Below are 27330 nucleotides of genomic sequence, written 5' to 3'. Positions count from 1 at the left end.
GACTCTCCTAGGAAAAGCTGGACAAATGGTTACCCTAACTAGAATGCATGTAGGATTCCATTCCAGTGGATTTCAAGACTCTAGCTTCCCTTTCCTTCCATCTTGGCTTTTCTCCTAGGTACACCTATTGTGTCCTTAGGCAAGTCATGAGCATCTAGACTCACCCACTCCAAGATGGCACCATGTCAAACAGTGGATGGAGTGTCAGCCATAGGTTGCCATTGAATATGTCCCCCATCTCGAGTTCAGAGAATCCTGAACATGTGTATACAGAGGTGCTACTTATATGGATGGGTGTGTTTGCTTCTAGGGAACCAGAATTTCCAAGAAGAGCAAGTCCCTGTCAGAGTATATTCTCCAGAGGGCTGTTGGGTGACAGAGGATCAGTGCTTCCTGTGTGTGAAGTTCTCTTGGTGGCCCCCTGATGCAAAGAAAGGTCCCATTGTCACTGATCTTAGACATGGGTGATATATGCCCAATTTTCCTACCTGGGAGCAGCTCACCCTTGTTCTTGACCACCCTTTCCACTGTGGGAGGTTTAGCTCCTTCTGCCTCTCAGGGCTGAATATTGTTGTCCTTCGTCCTACTTTTAGCAGGTTGTTTTAGGACTAAGGGGTTGGACTACATGTACAAGGCCACTTTTGGCTCTTTGGTTGTGTGTTTGTGTGAGGCTCTCCTCCCATCTTTGTTTTTCTGTTTGCAGTGATGCTTCTCACTGCCACCAGCCCCCTTGGTGTAGAGTACAGCCTTTTATAAAAGAGCCAGGGCTTGGGACACCTGGGTGGCTCAGTCAGTAGTTAAGTATCTGCCTTCGGCTCAGGTCCCAGGGTCCAGGGATGGAGCCCCACATTGAGCTCCTTGCTCAGCGGGGAGCCTGCTTCTCCGTCTGCCTGCCGCTCCCCCTGCTTTATGCTCTCTCTGAGAAATAAGTAAAATTAAAAAAAAAAAAAGAGCCAGGGCTCAAAACTTTGAGGTGCCCCCTGAGCATTTGCACATTTGCTTTTATTAGCATTATTCCCTAATAAACTCGGCCTGCCAGAGTTTTAGGACTAACTATAGAGAGACTAGAGCTGACCAGACTGGAAGGGTTTTCATTTAAGATTCAGCAAGTGAGCCTTTTAATTACCGAGGGAGGAAAAGGCTGCACGTGCTGCTGCTGGGAACAGTTTTGGAAATGTCTTTCCTATTGTCAGCCCATTTTACAGGATCCAACATCTTGAGGCCCCCATTCAAAAGACCGGCAGATGCAGCCCTTTGCCATGGAGGCCAGTGCTGGGGATTTCTCTCCACTGCTCAACCCTTGGCTCCAGAAAATAGTCTGAGCTCTTACTGGCGGGCAGCCCGTTCCCTTCACTGACCACATCCCCAGGGACGTGAGGCAGGGTGTTGGCCATGGGTGGGAGGCCCCTCACTGCAAGCATCATCCTGGGCATCTGGCTGCATCTGTTTCATGGGCAGAGTGGACCCTATTAAATGATGCCTCACCTACAATGGCTACTACAGCCAGTACAACGGGCTGGCTCATTGTTAAGCTCCATACCACTTTTTCAGGCAAAAGGAGGAGGAAAATAAGGGGAAATGCCCCAAAGAGAAACCCGCAGACATTAACAGGAAGGCCACCAGGGAAGGCACCTCTGAGCCAGGGCCTTGGGCAAGTCAGTCCTTCCCAGGGAGTTAGCAGAGGTTATTTCATCAACAGAGTGACAAGCTGACCCATGGACTGCTCAGGAGGGGCTGTGATCTTGGGGTAGGATTTGTAAAAGGGCAAGAAGGGCGTGTAAAATGACAGCCATTCCCCACGGGGTTCAGGGAGTAGCAAGCTGGAAACAACTGACAAGGGATTGCTGTTCTATAAAACTTTGATACTATTCTTCAAACTCAGAGCCCAAGGCTGAAGAATTAGGGTCTTCGGAAGGCATGTGTAGGGCCTACCCCCAGCCCTAGAGTGTTTCTTTCAAGCAGGATGCAGGCTTTTCCTTGCTACCCAAATAATGAAGGCTCTAACCAGCCAGGACGGGGCATGCTCAGTGGTAAGACAACACACTTCTGTGGTAGAGCAGAGGGCCAGCCTGGACTTGGGTTCAAATCTCAGGTCCAAGAGCTGCTTGGCCAAGTCACTATAAGTCTCAGTTTTCTCATCTATAAAATAGTGGCACGAATAGCACCTACCTCAGAAGGCTGTTGTGAAGAACCCGCGGGCTAATGTGGGCAAAGCACTGCCCAATGCCCAGCATACAGTAAGTGCTCAACATGTCTTAGCCCAAATGACTGGCATCAGTGCTGAAAGCATCACGAGAGCCATTCAACAAACACTTGTTAATAAGCAGTATATGGAGAACACAGAGGATATAAAATAAGTCATATAAAAATCTCTGCCTTCAAAGAGTTTAGCATCTGGTGGAAAAGTCACTGAATGAATAGGAAATCAAAACTGTGGGGCACCTGGGTGGCTCAATCAGTTAAGCGTCCCACTCTTGATTTTTGGCTCGGGTCATGATCTCAAGGTTGTGGGATAGAGCCCCATGTTGGGCTCTGCACTCAGTGCAGAGCCTGCTTATTCCTCTCCCTCTGATCCTCCCCCACCCCACTCTCAAATACATAAATAAGAAAGAAATCAGAACTGCAAAGCAAGTTGAACACATACAAGATCTTGTGCTCTGAGCTCATGGGGTCAAGAGTGATCAGAGCTGGAGTGAAGAATGACAAAATTCAAGTCTTCCTGTTCCATCGGGGCCTCAATCTGAGACCCTGTCCCTGCCCTCAGCACGCCCACACAGGGACCCAGCTGCAGGAGGTGAGGCCCTCATAGTTAAGCCCGTGTGGTTGATAAAGGGAGTGTATGTGGGTAGAAAGAGGATGGAGAGAGGCCACAGTTAGTATATGGTTGAGAGCGGAGAGGTTTTTAAAATAGGACTCTTGACTGAGCATTTTCTTTATTTCTTCTCTTTAAAATGCTTGCAACAACCAGAAAGACATCTAGTTTTCCAGATTCTCGGAGTCCTGGTCTCTACGCCGCATGGACATTATCCAACTCCTCTGTGTCATCCCAAGGCAGCATTTCAGAAGGTGATCCCCGGCAGAACCGGCCCTTCAAGTCCGTCTTTGTGCCCACCGCCATAGTCGATCCTGTGAGGAGCACAGCCAGCCCAGGGACTTTGGGACAGGGCTCTCTTCGGAAATCCGGGCGGAGCAGCATGAGAAAGAGTAAGTGGTGGCAGAGAGGTACGTGCCTAGAGCTAAGTGAGGGGATCGGACTCTGGGGTAGACAGAGCACCTTTTGCAGAAATGAGATCTTAGCTTTAAAACAAGCCTCTGTAAAGGGTGCTTTTAATTCCCTGATAGTGACTGGTTTTATTGGATGAAGCCACACCAACTTAAGGTCATGCCCTTGGTCACTCCATACCTGTATACTGAATGGCTGGGATGATAGCAGCCCTGAGTGCCAACATATAATTACAACACAGACAAGGTGGAGGCTGGCCCCAGTTAAGACAGGACAAGCAAAGTACTCTGGATCATGCTTCTCAAACTATGCTCCAGGGAACCCCTCAGGGGTGCCAAAAGGGAAACATGGGAAGGATGGAGAAGGAAGCAAAGAGGGTTAAGGAGTCAATTCTCAGAGCCCCTAAATCTTGCTTTGTTATTTAACTAATATATATACAAGGTTTAAAAAAATTATATTGTATAGAAATAAGTCTTCATATCCTTAACCCCTATCCCAAGTGCTCTTCCATGTACATGAATAGTAGCTTATAATCATACCTACCGCACTGCTCTGCACCTTGCTTTTGTTTTTACCTGTATAACATCCACATTGCTCACATGGCGAAATTTTTGTCTCCTGATATATTGAACTTCTACATAAGACGTCATTTTCAGGGATTTTACAAAATGTTTGAAACCCATTTTTCTACAAAACATGAAGGTTCTATAATTTGCATACCTCTCTGGAAGGCCATGAGCCATGCAAAGCAGATTTGATTTATTCTACATCCTCTGATTTAAACTGGGCTCTGCAGTCTCCCTTGCTATCTTAAAAGACGATTAAATATGAAAGTGCAGTATGGCTGGTCAAAGCAAGAGGGTAACATGTGGGACAGTATGCCACCCAGGAAAATGTGCCAGGAAAATTAAAACAAATGTCTTCACCCCACCCTCTCCCAGTGCTTTCACCTGACCACCTGATTGACCTCCACTCTCACTGTACTGCCTCTACCACCCTCCTCCTTTCTCCCCACTTGGCCCTTGCTCCAGCCTCTCCCCTCCCCCACACAAACCCTGTACTAAATAATCCACCACAGCAGCCTTCGGCAAGTGACTGGACCTCTTCAGTCTTCAGTTTTCTCATTTGTAAAGTGGAAATGAAAGTTGTACCTACCTCATCAGGGTTACTGTGCAGATTTAGTAAAATAGTCCATGTAAGACTGATGGCACAGTCCCCGGCACATAATAAGTCTCAAGAACTCCTAACCGTTTGTATAGGATGATCATCTTCTCAGTACGATCATGGCTACTACAACTACGTAAGTCATCTCTGGTCCATCCAGTGCGTGAACTGACTCAGTGTTGACATGTTCACACTCAGTCTAGACCACTTCGGAGTGCTGAGAATTGTGTCCTATTGGCAATTGCTCACATTTCCTTTCACACACTCCTTCTCTACCTTGGCAGAGATCTTAATTGGCTTGGAGTTTTCACTGCTTGCATTGTATGCACATGTGATAAAACATTAAATCCCTTGGAAATTAGGAGCCAACAAGATAAATAGATGAGGCATAAAACCAATTTTTCACACATTTCCAGGAACCTAAGGACATGTCTGCCCAGGGCTGCTTTGACTTTCTCAAGTCCCAGAGGCTTTCTCTCTCCCTTTTCCCAAGGTGAGGCTGGTCAAGCTATCAATCTACCCACAGCGAAGAGAAATGACAGGAGAATTGACTGTGCGCCTCATAGGGCTGTCAGTGGAAAAATAAATGTCTACATTGAAAGGGCAGACTTGTGTAAATGGTGCCACGCTTGCTCACCGCAGCTGAGAGCACCGACTGTGTTTAGTGAGTGTTCTGCTTTTCATGTTCACATCCGGCCTGACAAAGAGTTGCAACACAGAACACGGTCTTGGCTCAGGCCCTCTGTGCTGGACACAGATGACTCTGATTCATACACGTGTCCACAGGCTATCACAAAAGACTCACATGTCCCCTATGGCTCCCTAAAAGTTCGGAGACCCTTCTGGGGAAGCAGACTGCAGTGCTTCTCAGGGGTGTTTCTCCTGTCCCCCCGCAGAGTGCACCGAAGTCCCAACTGTTCTCCTGGTCACATACAGGACAATATGCCCAAGGGATGGAGGCCTCCAGTCTTCAGAGAATTTGCAGGGAAGGAATGACTTCCTGTCACTGAGGGAGGATCATCGCAGTTAACAAAACAAAATAAAGCTCAAAGAAGGGATAAAATCACACTCCTGGACCTTGTATTTTTAGGGTTTGCCATCCTTTACCCAAAACCAACGAGAGCTAACAAACACAGGGCATTTATTAGGTTCCAGGCACTGTGCTAACACTTTGCACACATCATAAAATGTAAGCCTCCCAGCCCTGTGAGACATTGCTATCACCTCCGGTTTACATCTGAGGGGCTGAGATGCCAGGAGGGGATGGGGCTGACTTACCCCAGGCTCCCTGCGAGTAAGTCTGATTCCAGAACCTCTGCCATGGGACTTTGCAAAGCTCATCCATACACAGCCCGAACCTTTCCAAATTTGCTTCCATGTGGTTTCAGCGTCTGCCTGCACACACCCTCCCTTAATTCCACTTAGCCTTCCTCCCCGTGGCCCCCAACAAAGGTGATCCCACCGCCACATGCCTACAGCTTCTTCAAATACCTGGTCAGAGCCCCCTCCTGCCCTGTCTGCTTCCCTCTCTCCCTCCCTGCATCCCTCCCAGTTGACTGAGTCTTGTGTTTCTCAATTTCTTCTGTCTCTTTCTTTCGTTTCCTCTCTGGTTTGCATGCCTCTGTTGGCTTCTCACTGTGAAGCTGTCTCTTTAGGTTTGTCTTCTTCACTTTCCAACCGCTAGGCCTGAAGTAAGAGAGCAGGGGTGCCTGTGTGCGCATGTGTGTGTGAGGGAGAGAGGAGACAAATGGAAGTAATGTACCTTCTGACAGCGCCACCTCCACCCCCCCACCAAACGTTTGGCTAGCCAGTTATTTCCTGCCAGCATCAGCAAACAGCACTAAAAAAAGAATAAGGTCACCTTTGAAAGACCCTGAGAGAATGTGAGCACGCTCAAATGGGGAAAGCACTTAACTATTCTGGGATATCAGGACACATGGCTTACACAACCCCAGCCCAGCCTGCTGTCAGCAGCCCCTGATGCTGATATCGGTGTCATATAATTCCTCAGATGGATCCCTGCAGAGACCCGTCCAGTCAGGGATCCCCTCCCTCGTGGTGGGCTCCCTCAGACGCCATCCCACCATGGTTGTACGGCCTCAGCAGTTCCAGTTCTACCAGCCGCAGGGAGTCCCCTCCTCAGCCTCGACAGTGGTGGCAGAACTGGGACCTAAGCCCACTCCCACTGGGGAGCCTGCCCCCACATGCGTCAGCAGGGGCAGTGACACCAGGATCCACTCCGCAGCCAGTTCCCTCATCATGGAAGGCAAGGAAATCCCCATCAAGAGTGAGCCTCTACCTAAACCACCTGCATCTGCCCCACCATCGATCCTGGTGAAACCAGAAAACTCAAGAAATGGCGTCGAAAAGGTAGGAGTGAGGTGACATTAGGGGGGGCCGGACTCTTTATATCCCTAACTTTGCACAGTGTCCCAGCTCCTGAGATTTGTTTTAGTGGACAAGGAATCAAAATCACAGCCTCAAAACAATCCTCACACACAGTGCTCCCCGCCACACACAAACCCCCTCAGGCCACTCACACCCTCTGCAGATGTCCTACTAGATCTCCTTTATGCTTCCTGAATATTTCATAGATAGTTCTTTCGAGCCCCACAGGTGAGTTGGAAAAAACGTGGCTTTGGCATCAGACACGTCTTGATTTGAATTCCAGATCAGCTGCTTGCTATCTGGTGACTTGGCCAAAACATGTCACCTTTCTGAGACTCTTTTTGCCTAATCTGTAAAATAGCAGTAAGAATAGTAACAGCCTCATAGGATTGATGTGGAGATGAAACCAGAGAAGATGTATAAAGTGCTTACACAAGTGTTCATAATATAGAAGAGACAAAACTGAGACACGGGAGAATTTAAGTGATTTATCAAGGTCACAGCAAATTATGACTCCAACAACTTTGTGACCTCTGTGACAGAGGGTCAGATCTTTTAACTTCTAGTCCAGGGCTTTTCCCACTAGAGACATGAGTTTTTGTAAAAGTCTTAGGTTCTCATTAATACCCTTGAGGCAGGAGGAACAGTGAGATAGAGGAGATGACATTAAGAAAATTAGGTGATTGTTATCTTTTAGTTTATTGACCATCACCACCACTACTACCACCATCATCCCCACCACCACCACCATCCCTACCACCACCATCACCATCATCCCCACCACCATCACCACCACCACCCTCACCAGCACCCCCACCACGACCATCACCCTCAGCACCATCACCGTCACCCTCAGCACCACCACCACCACCATCTCCAGCACCACCATCACCACCACCACCATCACCCTCACCAGCATCCCCCACCATGACCATCACTCTCCGCACCATCACCATCACCCTCAGCACCACCACCACCATCACCTCCACCACCATTATCATCACCACCATCACCCCATCACAATCGTCACCCTCAGTACCATCACCATCACCACCACCCCACCACCACCATCACCCTCACCAGCACCCCCACCACCACCATCACCATCAGCACCACCACCACCATCACCTCCACTATCATCACCATCATCACCACCATCACCAACAACACCAGCACCATTACCCATTCCACTCCAGAAGGAAAGATGATGTGATTTCCTCCTCTTTGTTAGGCATTTACCGAATGCTAACAACCTGGCAGGCACTGTGCTGAGGACTTGACATGTCTCATCTCATTTAATCCTGACAGTAACTCTCTGTAGTAGGTTTTAAAATGTCATCCTCATTCTAAAATGAGGACATGGAGGCTTAAGGAGTTGTAGTACATTATCCAAAGGCACAGAGCTGATACATGGGAGTGTCTGAAGTAGAATCCAGATCTGATAGAAAAACTCATGCTCTTCACGCTAAGCTATCAGCTTGTAAGGAAAGGCATTTGGAAAAAGTTAGTGTTGACTGATATAGATGTTGGGAGTTCTTTTTCTGAATTTTAGTATTCAAATCCGTTTTCCAAGCCCCAGTTGCCCTTTACCCCAGGCTGTTAGATATGGCCCTAAAATTATCAGCATTTAATAAGTGCCCAGACCTCTGCAAGATATGGTGAGGGTCAAAAGTATGAAGAAACTCGCATTCTCGGTGGGGGACACTAGGACCCAATTTCATGGAAAACAGAAATGATTTCTAAACAGTGGCACAGAACAGCATTAAGCCCTAAATCAGGGATGTGCTGAAGCAAATACCTGTTGGTACAAGGTAGAGACAGAACAGGCATGGAGAGGTGAAAGGAGGAGGGAGAGAAGGGGAGACCGTGCCTTCTGCGAAAAGGGGGACCTGCTAATCAGCTCCAGGCAGCTGTTGTCAGAATAGGGCACAGGACTCAGTGCAATAGATCTTTGATTTTTTAAGAGACATACGAAATTCTAATTTTTAAATGCCATTACCCGATTTTTATGTGTTGGCCACTAAGTCAAACTTTCAAACATTCCGCAGACGAAATTCAGCCAGCAGAACTCTGCTCTGAGGATAGAAGGCCGTTATGAAACTTAGGAGTTGGAGTTGCCACGGGGGAGCCTTAAAGAAGAGGGGACCCTGAGATAGGTCTTAATGGCAGGCGGAGAGGAGAGAGGGAAGGTGAACTTCTTGTACTTTCTAGAAGGAACTCTAGCCTCTTGCCTCAGCCCTTTGCTCAAGAGGTTGCCTCTCCCATTTCTCCTAGGTAATTTCTCATTCTTCAGTTCTCAATTTAAATAGCTCCCCCTCCAGGAGGCCTTCCATGGCTACCCATTCCAGCCGCAGCTCGAGAGTGCTCCACACCTCCCCTAGCATCTGACACCTCCGCCACCACAGCACGATGCAGAGTAGACTCTCATAAGACACAAGTATTTGCTGAATGAACACAGAAATGAGGCGTTTTAAGGAGGGACAAGTGTTGAGAAACAGCACGAGTCAAGGCCCAGGGAAACCAGCGCAGCTCCCACCTCACCTGGGCCCCTTTGCTCTCCTTTCTCTTGCAGCAAGTCAAAACCGTGAGGTTCCAGAATTACAGTCCTCCCCCTGCCAAACAGTACACCTCCCATCCCACCTCAGGAAAGCCTGAACAGCCTGCCACCCCTAAGGGGTCCCAGCCTGAAGCAGCCCCCACAGGCCCAGAGATGAACGTCCTATTCGCCCACCGAAGCGGCTGCCATTCCGGACAGCAGACAGACCTTCGAAGGAAGTCAAGTTTGGGCAAGACCATGACCCCGGTGTCCACTGCTTCAGCCACACAGACCGTGTTTCCCAGCAAGTGAATCTACGAGTGGCTTTTCCCAGACCCCAAAGAGGTGAATTGCATTTAAATACAGTCTGCCTCCACTGATGGCGTCCTGCCATTCTTTGGCTACTCGAGCCTGGGTCCTTGTTCTGCTCATGTTACCTCTGGGAAAGGAAAGGTGGGAACAGGGAGTCCTGCCCTGGGTGGGAAGATAAAGCATGTGGCCTTGCAAACATAATGATTTGAGGCAGCAAGGCCACTACTCAGGCCAAGGAGTGGGAGACAGTCTTGCCTACCCTCCATGGAGTGTGCAGCCTCATCCCTTTTGTTCTGTGTAGAATTTCCATGGTGCCCTAAAAGGGGCTCCAGCCAGGGGTGTCACAGTGGTGGGAATGTGGGCATTGTTTCTTTGACCTCATCACCGTGTTCTCAACAAGCATCAGAACTTCTGCCATCTTCGGGGGCCTGCACACTGGCCGCTAGTGGCTGCCATGTTGTTCCCTCCATTGAGTCGTAATCCTGGCTGCAAAGGGGGAATCTGGGGAAGGATGTGAGATGGATACTCTGATCATTCTGAGAGTCCTCTACAACCAAAGGGAGTCCGCTTACTGGATTTGGTCCACGAGAAGGTCAGAGAGAAAGCTGTGACCATACTTTAAACTTCTGAACCTGTTTTCCCACGTATAATCCTATACGATACTTAAGCAGGAAGCACAGGGCTGTGGATAGGGTCCTGTATGGAATTATGGATAATTCATTCATCCTGGCTCTAGTCTGACTTCTCCAAGAAAACACAGCATGCTTCAAGACAACTGTGTAAGGGGTTTGAGTTTAGATATATATTCCATTTGCATTACAACATTCTTTACCTTCTCTGATTTTTTCTCATTTGGGGCAGACTAGCTGTTTCACCGGATCATGGTATAAGGCAGCAAGGTCAGGGAGAAGATGCCAGCCCAAGGCTGGAGTGGGGACACTTCGTGGAGGACAGCTGCTAGAACAGAGACGGGGCAAAGAAGGTTGGAGAGGGGCGGGAGGAGGAAGAAAGGAGGGAGGGGTGAGAGAAGGTGGGGGTGGGTATGAGAGAGAAAGACAAAGGCGGGGAGAGGTGGGGGACAGTGTCAGGGAAGAAGGGAAAAGGGCCGGAAGAGCGGCTTTGACATTCCTGATAAGTGAGGACAGAAGGACGGAGCCTGCAAAACCAGGCGACCCCACCGAGATGGGGCCGAAGCGAGCGTCTTGCAAACCGGGTTGAGGGGGCACCCCCAAGAGCTGAGGCAGTGTTGTAAGACAGCCCATTAGTCCTCCTCAGACTTGACTGCGGTGATTTAACATTCACTGCATGCTCATGACGGTGGGCGCTTCAGTGCATAAATGCCATTTGCCGCTAAGGCTGGGTGTCATTAAAAAAACAAGGCAGGTCTAATTAGACCTTTTCCCTGGACAGTTCTTGAAGTCCTGGGATTAAAAACATTGATCTTTTACATACCCCCCCCCCACACACACACACTTGGAAAACTGAATTGTCCACATACTTTTCCAGATATTAATAAAATGAAAACAAAACCATAATCCTGCCAAGGAATACCACGCAGGTGTCAGAACTTTGGAGTTGGTAGAGCCAACATGGTAACATGTCCTAGAGTTTCTGTGAGATGACCAGCTCCTTGCTTCACTGAGCTGAATATAATTACCCAGATGGAGAACTGGGAAAAAGTCACAAGGACAGGGAGGCATCCTGTATTTGTCAAAAGAACAACCCTGTATGAGTTTAGCAATGAGTTTAGTAATCCTACTCTACACCCGAGTGGCAGATGTTATCACCAGCCAAGCAGATATTTAGACTGTGCCCCAGTAGCAGTGGATCCAGTAAATTTTTAACTGTTGTGGCTGACAAGCAGGTTGGACAGGAGTAATGGAGACACAGTCCTTGCCTTCCACGTAAAACAGAATATTCTTCCGATTGCCCACTGTCTTTATAGGGTAACCTTTCTGAGAAATGTCAACAATTCGAAAGGCTTGCCACCCCCATTCCAGACTCCTCACCAATGCCCAGCATCACACTTACTCCCTCCCAAACCAAACCCCATCTCTGGGCCGTCATATGAGGATTTGAAAGGAGCAAGAGAGAGTTATTTCTGAACTCACGGGCACCTCCAATCATTTATTCCACCACCGTGTTTCAGACAGTTCCTGTGTGCTGGGCACTGCAGTGAGGACAACAGATACGTCCTCTCCTCTCATGTCTGCTGTTGCCTCCTAAGGCAACTCTTTAACTGTCCCCAGAACAGAGCCAGGGAAGCCGAGGCACAAAGGGTAGCCACAGATAGTAGCAGAGTGGGTTTGACAGCTGCCCGTGCCCCAAGTTCAAGCTCTCTGACTTCAGAGCCCAACATGGGACTGTGCTTTATGAACGAAGAGAGCCACCTTGAGCCCAGGCCACTGACTCCCAGCCTCAGGGATGTGACAGTGTAACGGATGCAGATGCAGCCTCGGCCACACACAGACTGGGTTCAAATCCCCATTACCATGTGCTAGCCATGTGATGTTGGTCAAGTTACTTAACCCCTCTGAGCCAGTCTCACTGATAATAGTGGAATGATAATAGTGCCAGTCTCAATGGGCTGTCATGAGGATTAACTAACATAGTATTATCAAGTGATGCAGTACACGCTTCACACATGTCAGACTTGAATGTTTTTAAGGGAGCAGGCCACTGAAATTCCAGGTGAGGAAGCCTAAACAAGGGCATGTCTGGGGCCGTGGTGCTAAAATGCAATAAGTATAGTCCCATCATAGAGGTCAGAGCGTAGGGTAGGCTGAGTCCTAAACCATGAGTAGGAGTCAGACAGCAAAAGGGGTGGGGGAGGGACATTCCAAGCAGAGAAAGAAGCATTTAGCACTTGCAGTAATCAAGCCAAGTTCTCTTACATTTAGAGGAATCCACTCCTTTGTGGAACATTGCAGGGATCCCAAGTAGAACCAAGTACCTCATGTCTGAAGACAAATATCCCATCCTGTGAGAGCTCCATCCCTCAGCCAAGACTCAGAGTCACTAGGACAGTGCCCCTTCACCTCATGATCAGACCCTGGCATCTGAGCACTAGGAAAGGTGCTGAGGGCAGGCTCTGATTGGGGGTGGGGTCAGGGGGACATCTGAGAGGTGATAGAGGGGCACAGCCAACTGAGAACACACTCCTAGGGCCATACTTGTTTTGTTTTGTTTTGTTTTAAGATTTTATTTATTTGAGAGAGAGCACAAGCAGGGGGAGGGGCAGAGGGAGAAGCACACTCCCTGCAGAGCAGGGAGCCCAACATGGGACTCGATCCCAGGACCCTGGGATCATGACCTGAGCCAAAGGTAGATGGTTAAGTAACCGACTGAGCCACCCAGGCACCTGGGCTAGGGCCAGACTTGAGGAAATGGTCTCCTTAAGCAGCATCAGGACCCTCACCTAGGGCTCGTCTCCTTCCTCTCTCATGTGGGACCAGCTATACCTCCTCTACCCTCCACCATCCCATAGACAGGGCTTTTGGAGCAGCAAGAGCTTAAAGCAGTGCCCCACCTGTGAGTTGGTGAGATGCAGAACTGACCCAGTAAATACAGGCTCACTGACTTCCAACTTCCGGTGAAACTTCGGAAGGTCCATCCACCCCAGGCCTGCCATTCCAGAACAGCAGCGATCCAGCAGGGCCGGGTCAGGGGCAAGCTGTAGTCAGATGGACATGCACTCTTCAGTTTGCCACAGTACCCCCCACCCTGCTTCGCTCACTCACAGACCTACATGTGAATTAGGCATGTTCTCCTGGAGTCTGTGTGCTGGACATCATTTCAGTCAGTCTTCAGGGACGCCTTGAAAGTTGATCAGCTGATCCAGGCACTACACTCTCAGGAGTGTAGTAAACTTAGTCTGGGCCTAACAGGGTCAACAGTTTTGAGGTGGGGTCTAGACATCTGTGTTGTTAGCATACTCCCCAAGTGATTCTGATGTATAAGAATCAAATCTACCTTTCTCATACCGTACAGTAGGACGGGAATGTAGCCACACTGGTTGCCGACACATTGAACAATGCCTGTAGTGATAGGTAAACAGTGGATGCTCGGAGCTCCCTGAGGCCTCTCCCCACTCCTGCCCCCTGACCCTTTCTCCACATTCTCCGCATCGCTCTACCTTCCAACAGCCTAAGAGCTCAGGCCCGGGACAGCTGAGACCTTCGGCACTAACGCTCTTCTTCATTCTCACTGGCTAGTGCCTACACCATAGCGGTTGTTAAAAATCTTGACTATTACCCTGTTATAGGGAATAAGGCCCAAAAAGGTCCCTCAGAGTTTACGAGCACTGCTCTCAAGCCCAGCACTCTTCCCAGCCACTGTCCAGCCCTTAGTAATCACTTCCATCAGGCCCTTGGCTTAGGAAAGGAGCTGATTTAGAGGGTGGGCAGTTCCTTGCTCATTGGTCTCCACCTTTTTTTAGCAAACGTTTTCACAGATCCAAGCAATGCCCTTTAGCTTCCCAGCTCCTCTGGCATCAGTTAAGCAGGTATGGGAGTCGCTTGTCTTGGTGAGATGAGCAGTCGTGACCCCCACCCTCTCACCCACCTCTGCCCATACAGACCAGCCTCACAGCCTCTGTGGGAAGCGACCGGCTGTGGCCGGCAGCAGAGCAGAGTCCTATTACGTCCCCGCTGGGAGCAAGGGCTGAGCAAGCCGGGCTGAGCCAGGGCCAACAGCTGCTCCCACAGGCGCCTCTTGCTTACGTCTGGACAGTAAAGACCCCAGTTCTGCCTTGGGCCGAGCAGAGTGAGTGTGAGCACTTCCAGCAACCTCTCGGGTGACCGTGAATGACAGTGGCTCGTGGAATGTGCTGGGCAGGCAAGACCAAACTAGAGGAGTTAACTCCAAAGATCCTTGCAGCAGCTCAGTGTCCCTGAGAATAAACCTTGCAAGGACATTTTGCTTGAAATAGAACAATGTTAAATGATCAAGCCATCTGTTTGCCAGGCCGTAGTATTGTGTCCTAGACCAGAGCAGAAACAAAATGTTCTCAGGAAGCCCTTCTGCCTATTGACCTACACTTTGACAAATAGAATGCAGGAGAGGTGGGATCAAAGGCGATGGGGGCGGGGGGTGTGGGGGAGCATTCCAGATTCACCCATCCATCCATTCATTCATTCAACACCAGTTATCCATCACCCACTCTGGATCAGGCTCCGTGAGAGACTGGGGGTGTTCAGTGGTTCACAGGAGAGAGAAAATAACATATGGGCCTCGCAGAGTGGTGTTTCTTAGTAATTTTACTGGATCTGGGGGCTCCTTTCTGCCTTTCTCCCCTTTTTTAATTAAATGGCATATATATATTATATATAATATATATATCCTATATATATATAATTATGAAACAATCATATACGTACCATCTAGCTTTTTAAAAAATAATCATTATCCAGTCCATTGAAGCCTGCTGTGTGCTTCATCCAATCTCATTCCTTCTTCCCCTCCTCCCCACTTCGCTCACAACCGCTTTCCTGAACTCCATTCCCTTGCACGTTTTCCGCACATGTACCATATGGAATTTTCAGTGCAGCTCATAGATCTGCTCAGTAAACACTAGTCAAAGCAGATATCACAACCTGAGGCCATAGAAACCCCGCCGAATATTTGAACTCCCATCTGGCCTCTGTCACTGGGATTCTAAGGCTTTGAGTCATTGCTGGGAATTGAGATTTTGATGTACAGCATGTCTGGTTTTAAGAAGTTGTAGTTTAGAGGGATTTTTATACTCCTTCTTCCCAGTACAGCTGCTCAGCGAGATCTTGCTGCTCCCGAGTAGGTAAAATATGGGTTGTGGCTGTGCCTGAACCATTTGAGTATAGGGCTTTCCAGGTGGCTCTCCTCTGGGCCTTGCCTGGCCCCTCTGGGGAGCCAACTACAGAAACCCGCAGCAGCTCCTTAGAATCTGCAACCAAAACAGATCTGGCTGCTGCTGAAACAAAGTCTCCTAAGAACCCTGTGAAGTCTGCAGGGAAAAGCTATTCTTGTCCCCTGACTACAGATCAAGAAACTGAGATTCAGAATGTTTCAATGCCTTATGTTAGGTTTCGTGATTAGTTTGAGATGGTAGGGAGACTAAAAAAAAAAAAAAAAAATGTCTCTGACTTATCATCCAGCAATGATTGTCACCACTTACTGAACACTTACTAGGTACCAAGAACTTTACATGCATTATGCTATCTAATTCTATCCAACCCTATGAGAGGAGGTATTGCATTATCCTATTTTAGAGATTACAATTAAGGCTCAGAAGTCAAATGACCGGCCCAAGGCAACAAGGATTAGAATCCAGAACTCTAAACCCAGACCTTAATCTTAAATCACTGCGTCCCTCTGTTCAATGGCAACTATTAATACACAACATGGTTGAGGCTGGAGAAGATACACAAATGGGTATGTGCTTCTGAAATCACAGGGATGCGGGTGGGGACAGGCTCAGAGGATGGCTTAATTCAGAGGGTCCAGCCCACCCAGATTAAAACTATACGGGTCTTGCCATCAAGAAGTAGTGGTGAAGGAAGGTAACTGTAAGTGTTCTATACAGAGATATCCAAAAAGCAAATGTATCCCTGCTCCGAGGGCAGCCAAACACAACCAAGCAACTTGAAAGAGAACGGAAGTTTGCAATGTGGTTCTGGATCATTGACGTCAAAGCACGATAATCATTTTGCATTCCCTAGATCTCTCCCTTTTCGTGAGTTTATTTCTCATTTTGCCTGTCCTCACTCTAAATGATACAGAACAGAGACCCAGAAGATGGGGGATATGATTTCCAAAATGACCCTCCACTTTTGCCTTCTCTGTGGGAACAAGAAGGCTCAAGACCAAGAACATCTTCCAGTGTTCCATGCTGGTATTTATCCAGAGTTCAAAGGTGATTGCTTTCAGGGGTAAATACACAGCCACAGATGAAAGCTAATTATGCAAACAGGGTCACTGTGGGATGGACAAGAGCTATCGCCTGGTAAAGACTAAAAGGGATGCTAGCCAAGACCCAGGGAGAAAGGCAAAAGGCATTTGCAAAAGCCATTTGGTGTATCTTCAGTTAATGCTATTAGAATCAGTGCTAGCATGACCGACAGACTTGATGAAGGGCATTTGTGACGTCAGAGTTTGCTGTAGGTCACATGTGTCCTGGAGGCCAGAGCCATGCTGATGCCCTCCCCATGAACACAGTGACTCCCTGGACCACCCAAGAGGACTGTGAGAGCTAGTGGCAGTCAGCAGACCTTCATAAAGAAAGCAAAAGCAAGTTTGCATCTAAAAGTAAGGAGGCAGCAAAACCACCTGGAGGACCAAAGAGGAATTCAAATCAATAGTGCCTTCAAAGGGTTGTACCTACCCCTGATTCCTAGCCCTTCCCCACTCCCAGTTCTTTGGGGAGATGTTTTACATCTCTGTCAAGGAGAGAGCTGGAAAAAACTTCACTGCATGAAGAGGACATGTCAGTCACAGCTCGAGAGAGATAGCACCAGCTTCCATGACGAGGAGCAGAGCAGTCCGTCAGAAGGGGTGACACTGGTTGGAAGGGAATTTTAGTTATCAGAACCACATTTCCAAATATCCTGTTCTGCACATTCTATTTATGAGCTCAATTCTTTTTTAAGCTTAAGCTGTTTTTAGATGCTGGCAATTCTGAGAACCTAGGGCTTCTTCGTCATGGAGACCTCCATCAAAGGACTAGATTTTAAAGCTTTGGTCAGCAAGGATTTCGGGGTAACTACACCAGCTATGTTCCCAATCCACTAGAACTTTGTGAGATATGGAGAAGCAATATAATAATAATAGCTCGGGTGATGGGTTTTGGAACCAATTCATCTGAGTTTCTGTCCCAGCTTTGTCACTCCCAAGTTATGTTTCCTTTGGCAAATGACTAAACAAACTTGGATAAGTTACAACACCTCCCTAAACCTGTTTTCCCATCTGTAAAATGGGTATCAGAACCTCCACCTCATCAGGCTGTCGGCAGGATTAAATGAAATCATGCATGTACAGCTCCGATTGTTGTATGGAGTACATCGAAGGGTTTGATAAATGGTAGTTACTACCAATAAATGAATATGGAGGCACAATTCAAAATTGGAGAGTACAGTAAAAACTAGGCTCTATCCTACGAACAGAAATGAGAAGGGGGGAGCAACGAGGGCGAGTTCCAGTTGTCGGGGGAGCTTCAGGGAGGAGAAACAGGTTCTGAAAGATGTTAGCATGGAGAAATGTTGTTTGCCATGTGGAGAGAAAGCACCTGGGCTCTGGAACCACAAATCCCTGGGTTCAAATCACGGTCATCTTGGTTCTCTGACCTTGGACCAAGCTAACTAACCTCTCTGAGACTTTCGTGACTCAACTGAAGAGTGACAACAAAATATTGGCACTTCGTAGGGTTATAGGGAACATGAAGGGAGCGGGGAGGCCAGATGCTGGCATGCACGAGGAATCTACAAGTGATAGCTATCGGAGGAGTCTGCAGGCACGACAGAGGCTTGAAGGCAGGCGAGCAGCGGAAACGCTAAGTAGGAGAACAGACTCTTACTAGCTGCCATTCATTAGATGCGTGCTCCATGCAGGTACTGCACTGACCCCTCGGGGAGTCACTTACAGGGCGGGGAAGAGCGCAGCAAGCCAGGTAACCCAAATTCAAATCCAGGTTCTGTGTTTCCTCCCTGTGCCACTGTGGGCAAGTCATTTAATCTCCCCAGCCTTTAGTCCCCTGGCTTGTAAAATGCAGGTAGTAATCGCTGTTCTTGGAGTGGTGTGGTGGCGAGGAAACGAGAGAATGGACGTAAAGTCATTAGCCTGGTGCCCGGCACATAGAAATCGCTGTGTGGTGTCAGCTATCATGATTACTCACATGCATGTTTCCCAGTGGATCCTCACAACAATTCCATGAGTTAAGTATTAGGATCCCCTATTTGTTAGATCAAACAACTGAGGCTCAGAGCATACATCACTCGTCTAAGGTCATGGTAAGGAAGCAGCAGGGCTGGCTCTGTAAGACCAGAAAGCTCGGATTTTTGTTCTCTTCATTTTTCACATAAGCTGGTAAACACCCCAGGGTTGAGGTAATATGGCAGTTATTTTTAATGCATCTTCTGCCATAATGCCCATGAGTCTTTCCTCTTCTGATTGCCCCCACCTCATCCCTTCCTCACCTGTTGGAGGTGTGAGGTATAGGCTTGTCTGTGCACCCGGGCCCAGCCGGTGAGGGCACAGCTGCGGTGTCTTTGGGGACTTGCAGCTTCAGAAGGTGGATGGTGTTGATGACATGTCCATTCTGCCTTACAGATAGATCTGACACGGACATGCTTCCAGCTGGCTGGGATTTCGATGAAAACCCCTTCTCCTTGGTGCCAGTTAACAGAAATTACATGTCCCTGGCACACTTTGTAATTCAGAAAATGCATGTGCTGATGAATGCCACTCCTGTTGGATGCACCGTGATGACCAAGGGGCTGCAGGCCAACATCCTAGCTCTCATCCCACCCCCATTTAAGGTCACAGAATGTTTTCCTCCTGGATAGACATCAGTGTCACCTCACTCCATTATCCATTCATTTCTACCCAACAAACATCACTTGAGCACCGAGCATGTGCGGGTTTTATACCATAGAGCTGGGATACAGCAGTGAACCGTGCAAGGAGAGCTCCTGCCTTCGTGAAGGGCAGTAAATGGTCAACACACACACAGGACAGCTTCTCTGTGATAGATGTTACGAAGGACACAAAGCAACTGGATAAAGAATGGCTGAGGGGGATGAGCCACATTAGGTAGAGTGACCAGGAAAGGTTTCTCTAAGGAGGTGACGTGAGCTGAGATTGAAGACCGAGAAGGAACCAGACATGGCAAGGTGAACAGAAACAAGCTCAAATGTCAAAGAGATTCGTTCATTTATCCAACATTTTTCATCATACGATAAATACATGTTGAACCAACAATTGAAGAATGGGTCCATCCTCTTTGTTCCTGCCAAAAAGGACCCTCGCCTAGGCAGGAGGAGCTCAGGAGAGATGCCACAAGCATAGAGGCAAGTGGCTGCCCTTTCTCCAGCCCATGCCCACCTCGAAAACAAGGGGCTGAGCCTAACCACTCGCATTCCAGGCCTGTAGGATCCGAACACCTTCCAAGGGGACAGGCCCTCACAGCTCTTTAAGCAGCGACTGTGCAGCAAGCAAACAGCAATCTGTCATTTTTTAAAAGCAGTCAGGACGGTTGGAATTGTGTAGTCAGGGCCTGTCATCTGCTTCATTATCACTAGGATCTCCGCACTGAATTTCCATGCGCACTCACTCACTCTGAAAACACTATCAGTTGGGAGCCTCTCGCCTCCTCCCTCTGCTCCTCCCCACCTCCAGCCCCTGTCTTTCTCTGGCAGATCAGGGAAGAGGCCAGGCTACAGAACTGAAACACTTGTATCCCGGTGAGGGTGTGTGTGACTCACTGTGTGACTTTGGGCAAGTCACTTCACTTCTCTGAGTCTCATTGTTCTCATCCATATAATGAGAATAAGAGAGACCATCTCACGGCAACCATCTAAAGTTAGTATTTTTTTTTTTAGCTTTTATTTATTTATTTGACAGAGTGAGAGAGCACAAGCAAGGGGAGCAGTTAGAGGGAGAGGGAGAAGCAGGCTCCCCACGGAGCATGGAGCCCGACACGGGGCTCAACCTGAGCCGAAGGCAGACGCTTAACCCTCTGAGCCATGCAGATGCCCCTAAAGTTGTTATCCTTATTTTTAGATTAGCGTGTGAAATCGTCAGAACTCAATGGAGAGAACAGAGATTTAGATCTTTAGGGCAAAGGAAACTGGAGCAGTGAGTGTGACAATGAGCCCATTTAAGGACCTATCTCCACCTGTAGCATTTTCCATTCTTGGAGATAATCAAGAAGCAGGATAACAAGAAACAGCTTTCAAGAGGTCTCTTAATTTATCACGATACTTTCTCGTGCCAACAATTACAGATCCCCTACTATATGCCACAAAGACACTGTTCTTTGTGCTTAACTTATATTTACTGATTTAAACGTATCACCACAACCATACAAAGTAAATACTATTACTATGCCCATTTTATGGATAAAGGAGCTAAAACCTAGAGCGAGTAAATAACTTCCACAGGGCCACACAGTTAGGAACTGGTGGAGTTCAGGAATAAACCCAGGCAATCTGATTCCAGTCTATGCTGCTAACTACTTGCCACCTCATTTACAATGAAACATAAAGCTTTCCTGCAGACATCGGGTTTTTCTACTTCAAATAGACTTGTCTTCTGAGCACTCAGTAAACAAAGAGTTATTACCTGCCTAATCCCAAAACCCCTGGCCAGTAGCCCCAGCACTAACAAGGGCTGCTTCCCCTGACTACACTCAGCCAGCCATAGGTAAATTCACACCTTCCACCACGGATGGGATTTTCGGGTGCCTATTAAAATGTCAGTCGATCTTCAAGTTGAAGTTCTTCCTACATCATTTAGCACAACCTGGAAGGTCAGATTAATGGGGCAGCCAACCTTCCCTCGGCAGTTACCTCCTTATTACTTTCCTGCCCCTGCACTCGCTCTCAGAAATGCTACATCACAATAAATGTAGTTAAAAGAGCAAACAAACCACCACTACTTCCTTGAGATACAGATGCCATTATGTCAAATCACCTTGCCTTTGGTCTCAGAGGGACACGCTCCCTGCTGCTGACACGGGGCCTGATCTGCAGATGAAAGCAGCCATTTTCTGAGCCCAAGTGATACTAACCTATCTCCAGAGGCATGTGCCCAGGACCAGCGCAAGCACCAATTTAGGTACACGGAAGAGAAGCAGGATATATCCAACACAGGTGGCTTCCCTTTCAAGGGCTAAAAGTCACAAACAGCAGGATAAAACTCCTGCCCACGTTGGGCGGTATATAGTGAAGAAAGCATAATTGCAAATCCTATGTCACTTACTGACATGGCGGTCGCAGAATGCATCCTAGTAATCACAGACTTCGTATTCATGCCTGCTTCTCCCACTGAATGTAAACAGCCACCTGGAGACTCTGACAGCCCTTCCTTGCTGTTGGCGCTGAATGGCGCACGTCAGCAAATGAGTAAATGCTGCCTTGCATTTGCAGGCCCTGCGAGCTCAAAGAAGCTCAGTTTTGAGTCCAAATGCAGCTGCCTGCTGGAAAACTCAAGGCTTCTTCAGGACTGACTCTGTAGCGATGGATCAGAGCCCTACCTTTGGAGAGTGGGGATTTGGGGAAGCCTCAGTGTTTCCCATAAATTGCTGGCAAGATGGGTCCAACGCCATCCTGCAAAGAACAAAACTGTGAACATCACTGAAGTTTCCCCAAAGAGAAAACTGCTCTGTTAAATCAGCCAGAGTCCTCAGAGAGAAAAGAAATCAGGCCCAGATGAAAGCAAATGGGCAAGAGATGGCCAACTCCCTCTCCTGCTCACTTCCGGTTTTACTGGGTTTTCATGGGAACTCGCTCATGGACAGACTCTGGAGCTGAGTCCTTCAGAAGGCAAGTCTTGCTAAACGCTCTTGGACCAGTTTCCCATCAGTCTTTAGGCGTTCTCCTGTCCCCCTTCAGCATGATCAGCTGGGACTTCACTTGCAGTCAGGAGGGCCAGGAGCCAAGCAGCAAAGTCATGGAGAACCTCCTGCCCTCACCTGGACAGGGGCAGCCCGAGCTGTTGCTGCCCTTCCTTCTGAACCTTCTCAGCCTCAAGGAGAGAAAAGGGCCTGCGGGCTGGACAGGGCAAGGAGGACACTGGTTACATACGTGGGAACAGTGGGGATGCAGGTTGAGTTTGGCCATCCAAGTAGAGTGAGGCCTTGGAGGAATTCTGGGGGCTCATGGATTTTAACTGTTTTTGAAAGTTAAAGACTTATAAAAATACTGCTGAAATAGTACAAGGAATTCCTAAATACCCTTCAAAGCAAGATGCCCTAGATATTAACATCTTACCATGTTTATTTTGATTTTCTCTCATATATGGTCTTATATAATATATATTAATTAAATATTACATAAATATTTAATGTAAATTGTATATATATAATTTTTCTGAACCATTTGAGAATAAGTTGAAAATCAAATGCTCATCTATCCCTAAACATTTCAGCGTGTCCCCTAAACAAGGATGTGCTCTTACATAACCACAATACAATGACCAAAACTAGTAAGGTAACACTGATAAGGAACTATTAACTAGTCAACAGATCTTATTTAATTATCCTGCTATTTTTTCTATTGTCTACTCTTTTTCCTTCACAGAAAAAGAAAATGTAATGTCTTATCTAGGATCCCATCCAGGACCACATAATGCACTTAATTACCATCTCTCTTTAGTTTCTTTCAATCTGGAGCAGTTCCTCAAGATTCACTGTCTTCCATGGCCTTAACATTTTGAAGAATATAGGCCTTTTATTTTGTAGAATCTCTCTCCATTGGGGTTTGTCTGGTGTTTCTCCATCATTAGACTCAGATTACTCATTTTTGGCAGTAACAGATAATAATCTTTAGCATCAGATAGAAGTCCCTGAGTCCATGCTATATAAATACAAGGAAAAGCTCCTCCATATAGTAGAGTGCCAACTACCAAATGTAGAAAGAATGATGGAATTTTTTAAAAATTATCATTTGGCAGCTACTAGGCTAATACTTGGTTCATGCAAGAATCATCAGTAGATATTAAAATTAGTGGATGAAAGCTTGAAGAGCTCAGAGTATTTCCTCTCATGACACTTATTAATCACAAAGGGGAAAACAGCAACTTGATAGCAGAGAAGCCCGGGAGAAAACCACCTTAACCAAAAGACCACAGTTAGCATCACCAGGAGTGGGGAACTAGACGCTGTGTACCTCCCGATAGGATGAACACCTCTTCCCTGAAATGAAAAGAAAGACATGTGTCCAAAAGGCTTAATAATTTTAAAGAGCTATAGTTCTTTCCAGGGCGCACTCACAGAATAGATTCTGAAATCTTTTTCACCTTCGCAGACCCTGCTTTGGTCATCTTCCCAGGAGGAGCTAGCAACAACTGCGATACTGAAGAGAACAAATGATCTGCTTGGATGGAAACTGCTCAGTGGAGAGTTTGCGGACCACGTGATAGTGCTCAGACATCAGGGATGGTACCGGAATACCAACAGGCCGGCCTTTTGGGACAGAAGGGCAAGAGGAGAAGGAACACATCTGTCCTTATCTAGAGCATCCGGGGGTGGTGAGCCGGAGAGGGAGGAGCGCATGACTCACGGGCTGTTCCAGGTTACAGCAAACCCCCACCCCTCCTGTTATTCTGTTCTTTTGTCAGAGCCAAACTTTATCTTGCCAATTTCTCACACCTTGGCACCTAACTGACAAATGAAAAGACTAGACATCAAATTCCTTCCAGCTCTATGACTGGCTAGTCTGTGCAGTTCACCTTGGGAGCAGTGCGGGCAGGGGCCAGCATGATATTCTCCTCTTGGATAGTCAAGCCAAAGAGGCCAGTGCCTCTTCACAATGCCTCTAGCTCTAACCCCCTCTCCTGACTCCCAGCAAGCATCCTGAGTCCTTCCACCACATCTGTGTTCTTTTCCAATCCGATTCCATGCTATCTTCCCCCCACCCCCGACACTGTCTGATCGAGAGGGTTTCTGTTAGAATATACTGATTAAAGAAATGAGGACGTGGTACATAAAGAATTTCAGAAGAAAAATCCATGATGAGAGCTACCACAGACTACAGAGAGGCTATTTGAAGTCTAAAGATACAAAATCACTTAAACCATGTATTCTTTTTTGCCCAGAAACAAGTCATTTTAAAGGGCAAGTCATTAGAAGATCTTTTACACCTGGTTTAAAAAACTCTAAAATACAAATTTTACAACCAGCATGGGGCTCAAACTCAACCCTGAGATCAAGAGTCGCACACTCTCCCGACTGAGCCAGCAAGGTCCCCTACTCTAAAATACAAATTTTAAATTATCCGTATTAACCAGAGAGAGCCACAGTCCCGATTAAATGCAGTTCAGAAGTACCCTATGACTCCTCAGGCCATCCCCTATCTTAAGACATCGATGAGAATTTCATTTTTAAAAGCACACACTGACCTGATTATTAAAGACAGTGACAAGAACACAGCAGTATTTGGATACATTGGTTGTTTTAAAGTTCAGGATTATAATTTTTCACTGAAACCACCTCAGCCTGTCATGCAGTCCTGCTTGTAAGCAGGAGCAAGCATCAGCCAAACCCGGAGCGGAGTAAGGAATATATTTTGTGGTTACAGAAATGTTTTTTTCTATGTGAAGCTGCCACATGCAGGACTCAAACTAGCACCCATCTCTTAATTAAATGAGTAACTTGGACTTTTTAGCCACACCTTCCTCTCAGTTAATCCCAGGGGAAAGTGATAATAAGCAACAACCCCAAAGTAATTGGCTTTACCTGCCAGGTGGTGAGTGAGAAGCTAAGAGGTATGGAGAGACCACAGAAAGGATAATTCAGGGATGGCATTGCCTCTCACACATGGTCAGTGATGCTGTTGCCAATTGTCTGTCGTCCCTTCTCTCTTAGCTCCTCTGACTCTGTGTTAGTTCCATTTCCTCTGGGATGCATTCAGGTTTGGTTGGCTCCTCTTTAGCCCCAGCAGCAAAGGATCCAGACATGCTGCCTTCAGATTCTGGAATCTACTTGTTACTACCATGGGCCCTACAGCCCACCTATAAATAGGTTTCGGTGACTTCATTTTCCAGAGAAAAGTCATTCGATTATCAGAGTTGGAAGGAATTTTACTTTTATAGATAATGCTTGGAAAGGTAAAGTACAGGCAAGCTGCCCACACAAAAGCAAGTTGTATAAATTGGGGGCGGGAGGTAGACACACAACTTTGAGTCCCCAGAAACCATTAGACCACATTAGCTAATTACAGTCTCCTGTTCTAGGGCCTCTCATTCCCATTTGCTGCTTCTCACATTTTTCTTCTTCCTCTCCCATTGACAGCAACAGGAAATCATTCCTAATTTGCACACTTGCTGTTTTTTAAGTCTCTGGGAATTTTCCATGACTTACCAAGTGGAGGGTTTCATGGAAATTTAGCTTTTCCTTTGAATCTGCTTAGCCAATAGACCAAATATTTTTTTTAAAACATTAAATGAAGAATCTGATTTGTTGCCAGTCAAACAGAGGTTTAAGAAAAGCACCCCCACTCTCCCTGTTTCCTAAACTTTTCATCCGGACTGTCAATTCCACCATAGAGATTCCAAAAAGTCACGGGCCAAAAAGTGGTGGAAGGAGTGGGAAGCGGGTGAGGATGAATTAGAATGGTCAGAATAAGGTCAGCCCAGAAATTTGCCCTAGAATACCCTAGAATAGTTTGCTAAGTCTGGATTTCATCCTCTGGAATTGTTGCTTCTTATTCCATGTGGCTCGGGAGACGGTGTTGTTTAGGGGGAAAAGCGGAAAGACAAAATGGAAGGGGAGAAAAATTCGCTCCCCCATAGAGATGCAAGCAGAGAACCTATAGACTCTTGTGTCTTGTTTTTTTAAGTACAGTGTTTTTAATAGACCAAAAGAGAATCTTGATGAGGTAATACTTATGTGAGTGATGTTTGTGAAATAGGGTGTAAAATCTTAACCATTATGGACTATTGTATAAATAAAGCTTAGATATATAAAATATAGAAACTTATAAAAAATTATTTTATAGAGCAGAGGACACTTAAGGAGTTCCAAAGTTTTCATATCTTTGTTCCAAAAAAATAGAAAGTTCCAGGGCTGGCAGCTTATTTCCTTAGTATATTCCACTGTAAAGGCAAGAAGTTTGGTGGGGTTTTATGTGTTTTCTAGTTTTGTAATTTATAATAATCTGTATGGATTACTTTGAAATGTGTGTTGCTTGTGTGTTCATGTTGTTTGCCCATGTGGAGTCATCAGAGATCTGTTCCACACTTTGCATCTCCAAAAACCAAAAGAAATTTTCTAGTGAAAAGAAAAATACATGAAACATGCTTTCACTGTTGGGAAACCCTCAGATTTCTGCCACTGACAGCTTTTTGCAGGTCTGAGGAAATGGGAAGTTTAATACCAGAGTTGTTGTCTCTCACTTAAATATTGGGTTTTGGTTCACTTTTCTCTTGGGAAGAAAGCACGTATTTTTGGTTCTTTTTTTTTTTCTTGCACTTGACATGATCTGGAGGAAACCAGAAGTCAGGGCCCTAAGCTGCCTTGCTTTGGGACCACTCTCCACCATCAGCTTTCAAAGAACCATCCACATACTAATTCTGTTTCCTGTTCCGTGATTTGGTGGTAGAACCACTGCTCTTTGGAGCTCAGAGTTTTGTTTGGGTTTGTAGCTCTGATGAAGTGTTGAGTTTGCTCTTTCCTAGCCAGACTAAGGAGAAGAAGCCAAGGGAAACAAGGGTCCCCTTGCTGGACACATCCACCTGCAGCTCTCACCAGCACAGGAGACCCACACCAGAGACCAGGGCCTGCAGTACCGTCTGCTCTCCATGTGGGGAGGGGGTGCCCATCATGTCAAAGTAGGGACATTACCCAAGTCCCCTTCATCAGAACTGTGTACTGTTCCCAGCTGTAAGCCTGAGAAGCCTGATGTGTGTTTTAGCATGGAACAATAAAGCCGGGTTAGTTGTCCCTCGGGCCTGGTGTTTTCAGGAGCTGGCTTGGAGGGGGAGCGTGTTATCATAGGTTAAATATCAACGTTGAGCATTT

The 27330-nt window shown here is 47.0% G+C and overlaps 1 protein-coding gene across 3 annotated transcripts in view; it reads left to right on the top strand.

Moving 5' to 3' along the window:
• SH3RF2 (SH3 domain containing ring finger 2) overlaps positions 1-26487 on the top strand; it is a 132642-nt gene extending 106155 nt beyond the window's left edge. Inside the window, exons 8-11 of one of the 3 annotated variants that reach the window (XM_073905511.1) lie at positions 2969-3222; positions 6399-6757; positions 9348-9656; positions 23618-26487. In XM_073905511.1, coding sequence (XP_073761612.1) covers positions 2969-3222; positions 6399-6757; positions 9348-9623 — 889 coding nt within the window. In that variant the 3' untranslated portion in view covers positions 9624-9656; positions 23618-26487. Of the gene's footprint in view, positions 1-2968; positions 3223-6398; positions 6758-9347; positions 9692-23617 lie in introns of those variants that run through there. The other 2 variants (XM_025892375.2, XM_073905510.1) reach the window with 2 other exon arrangements.
• The last annotated feature ends 843 nt before the right edge of the window (positions 26488-27330 follow it).

The sequence above is a fragment of the Callorhinus ursinus genome, unplaced genomic scaffold (assembly GCF_003265705.2).
Source record: "Callorhinus ursinus isolate GAN/ISIS: 27379988/994484 unplaced genomic scaffold, GSC_fseal_2.0 scaffold23, whole genome shotgun sequence".
NCBI classification, from domain to species: Eukaryota; Metazoa; Chordata; class Mammalia; order Carnivora; family Otariidae; genus Callorhinus; species Callorhinus ursinus.
This window is presented reverse-complemented; position numbering and strand designations above follow the sequence as displayed.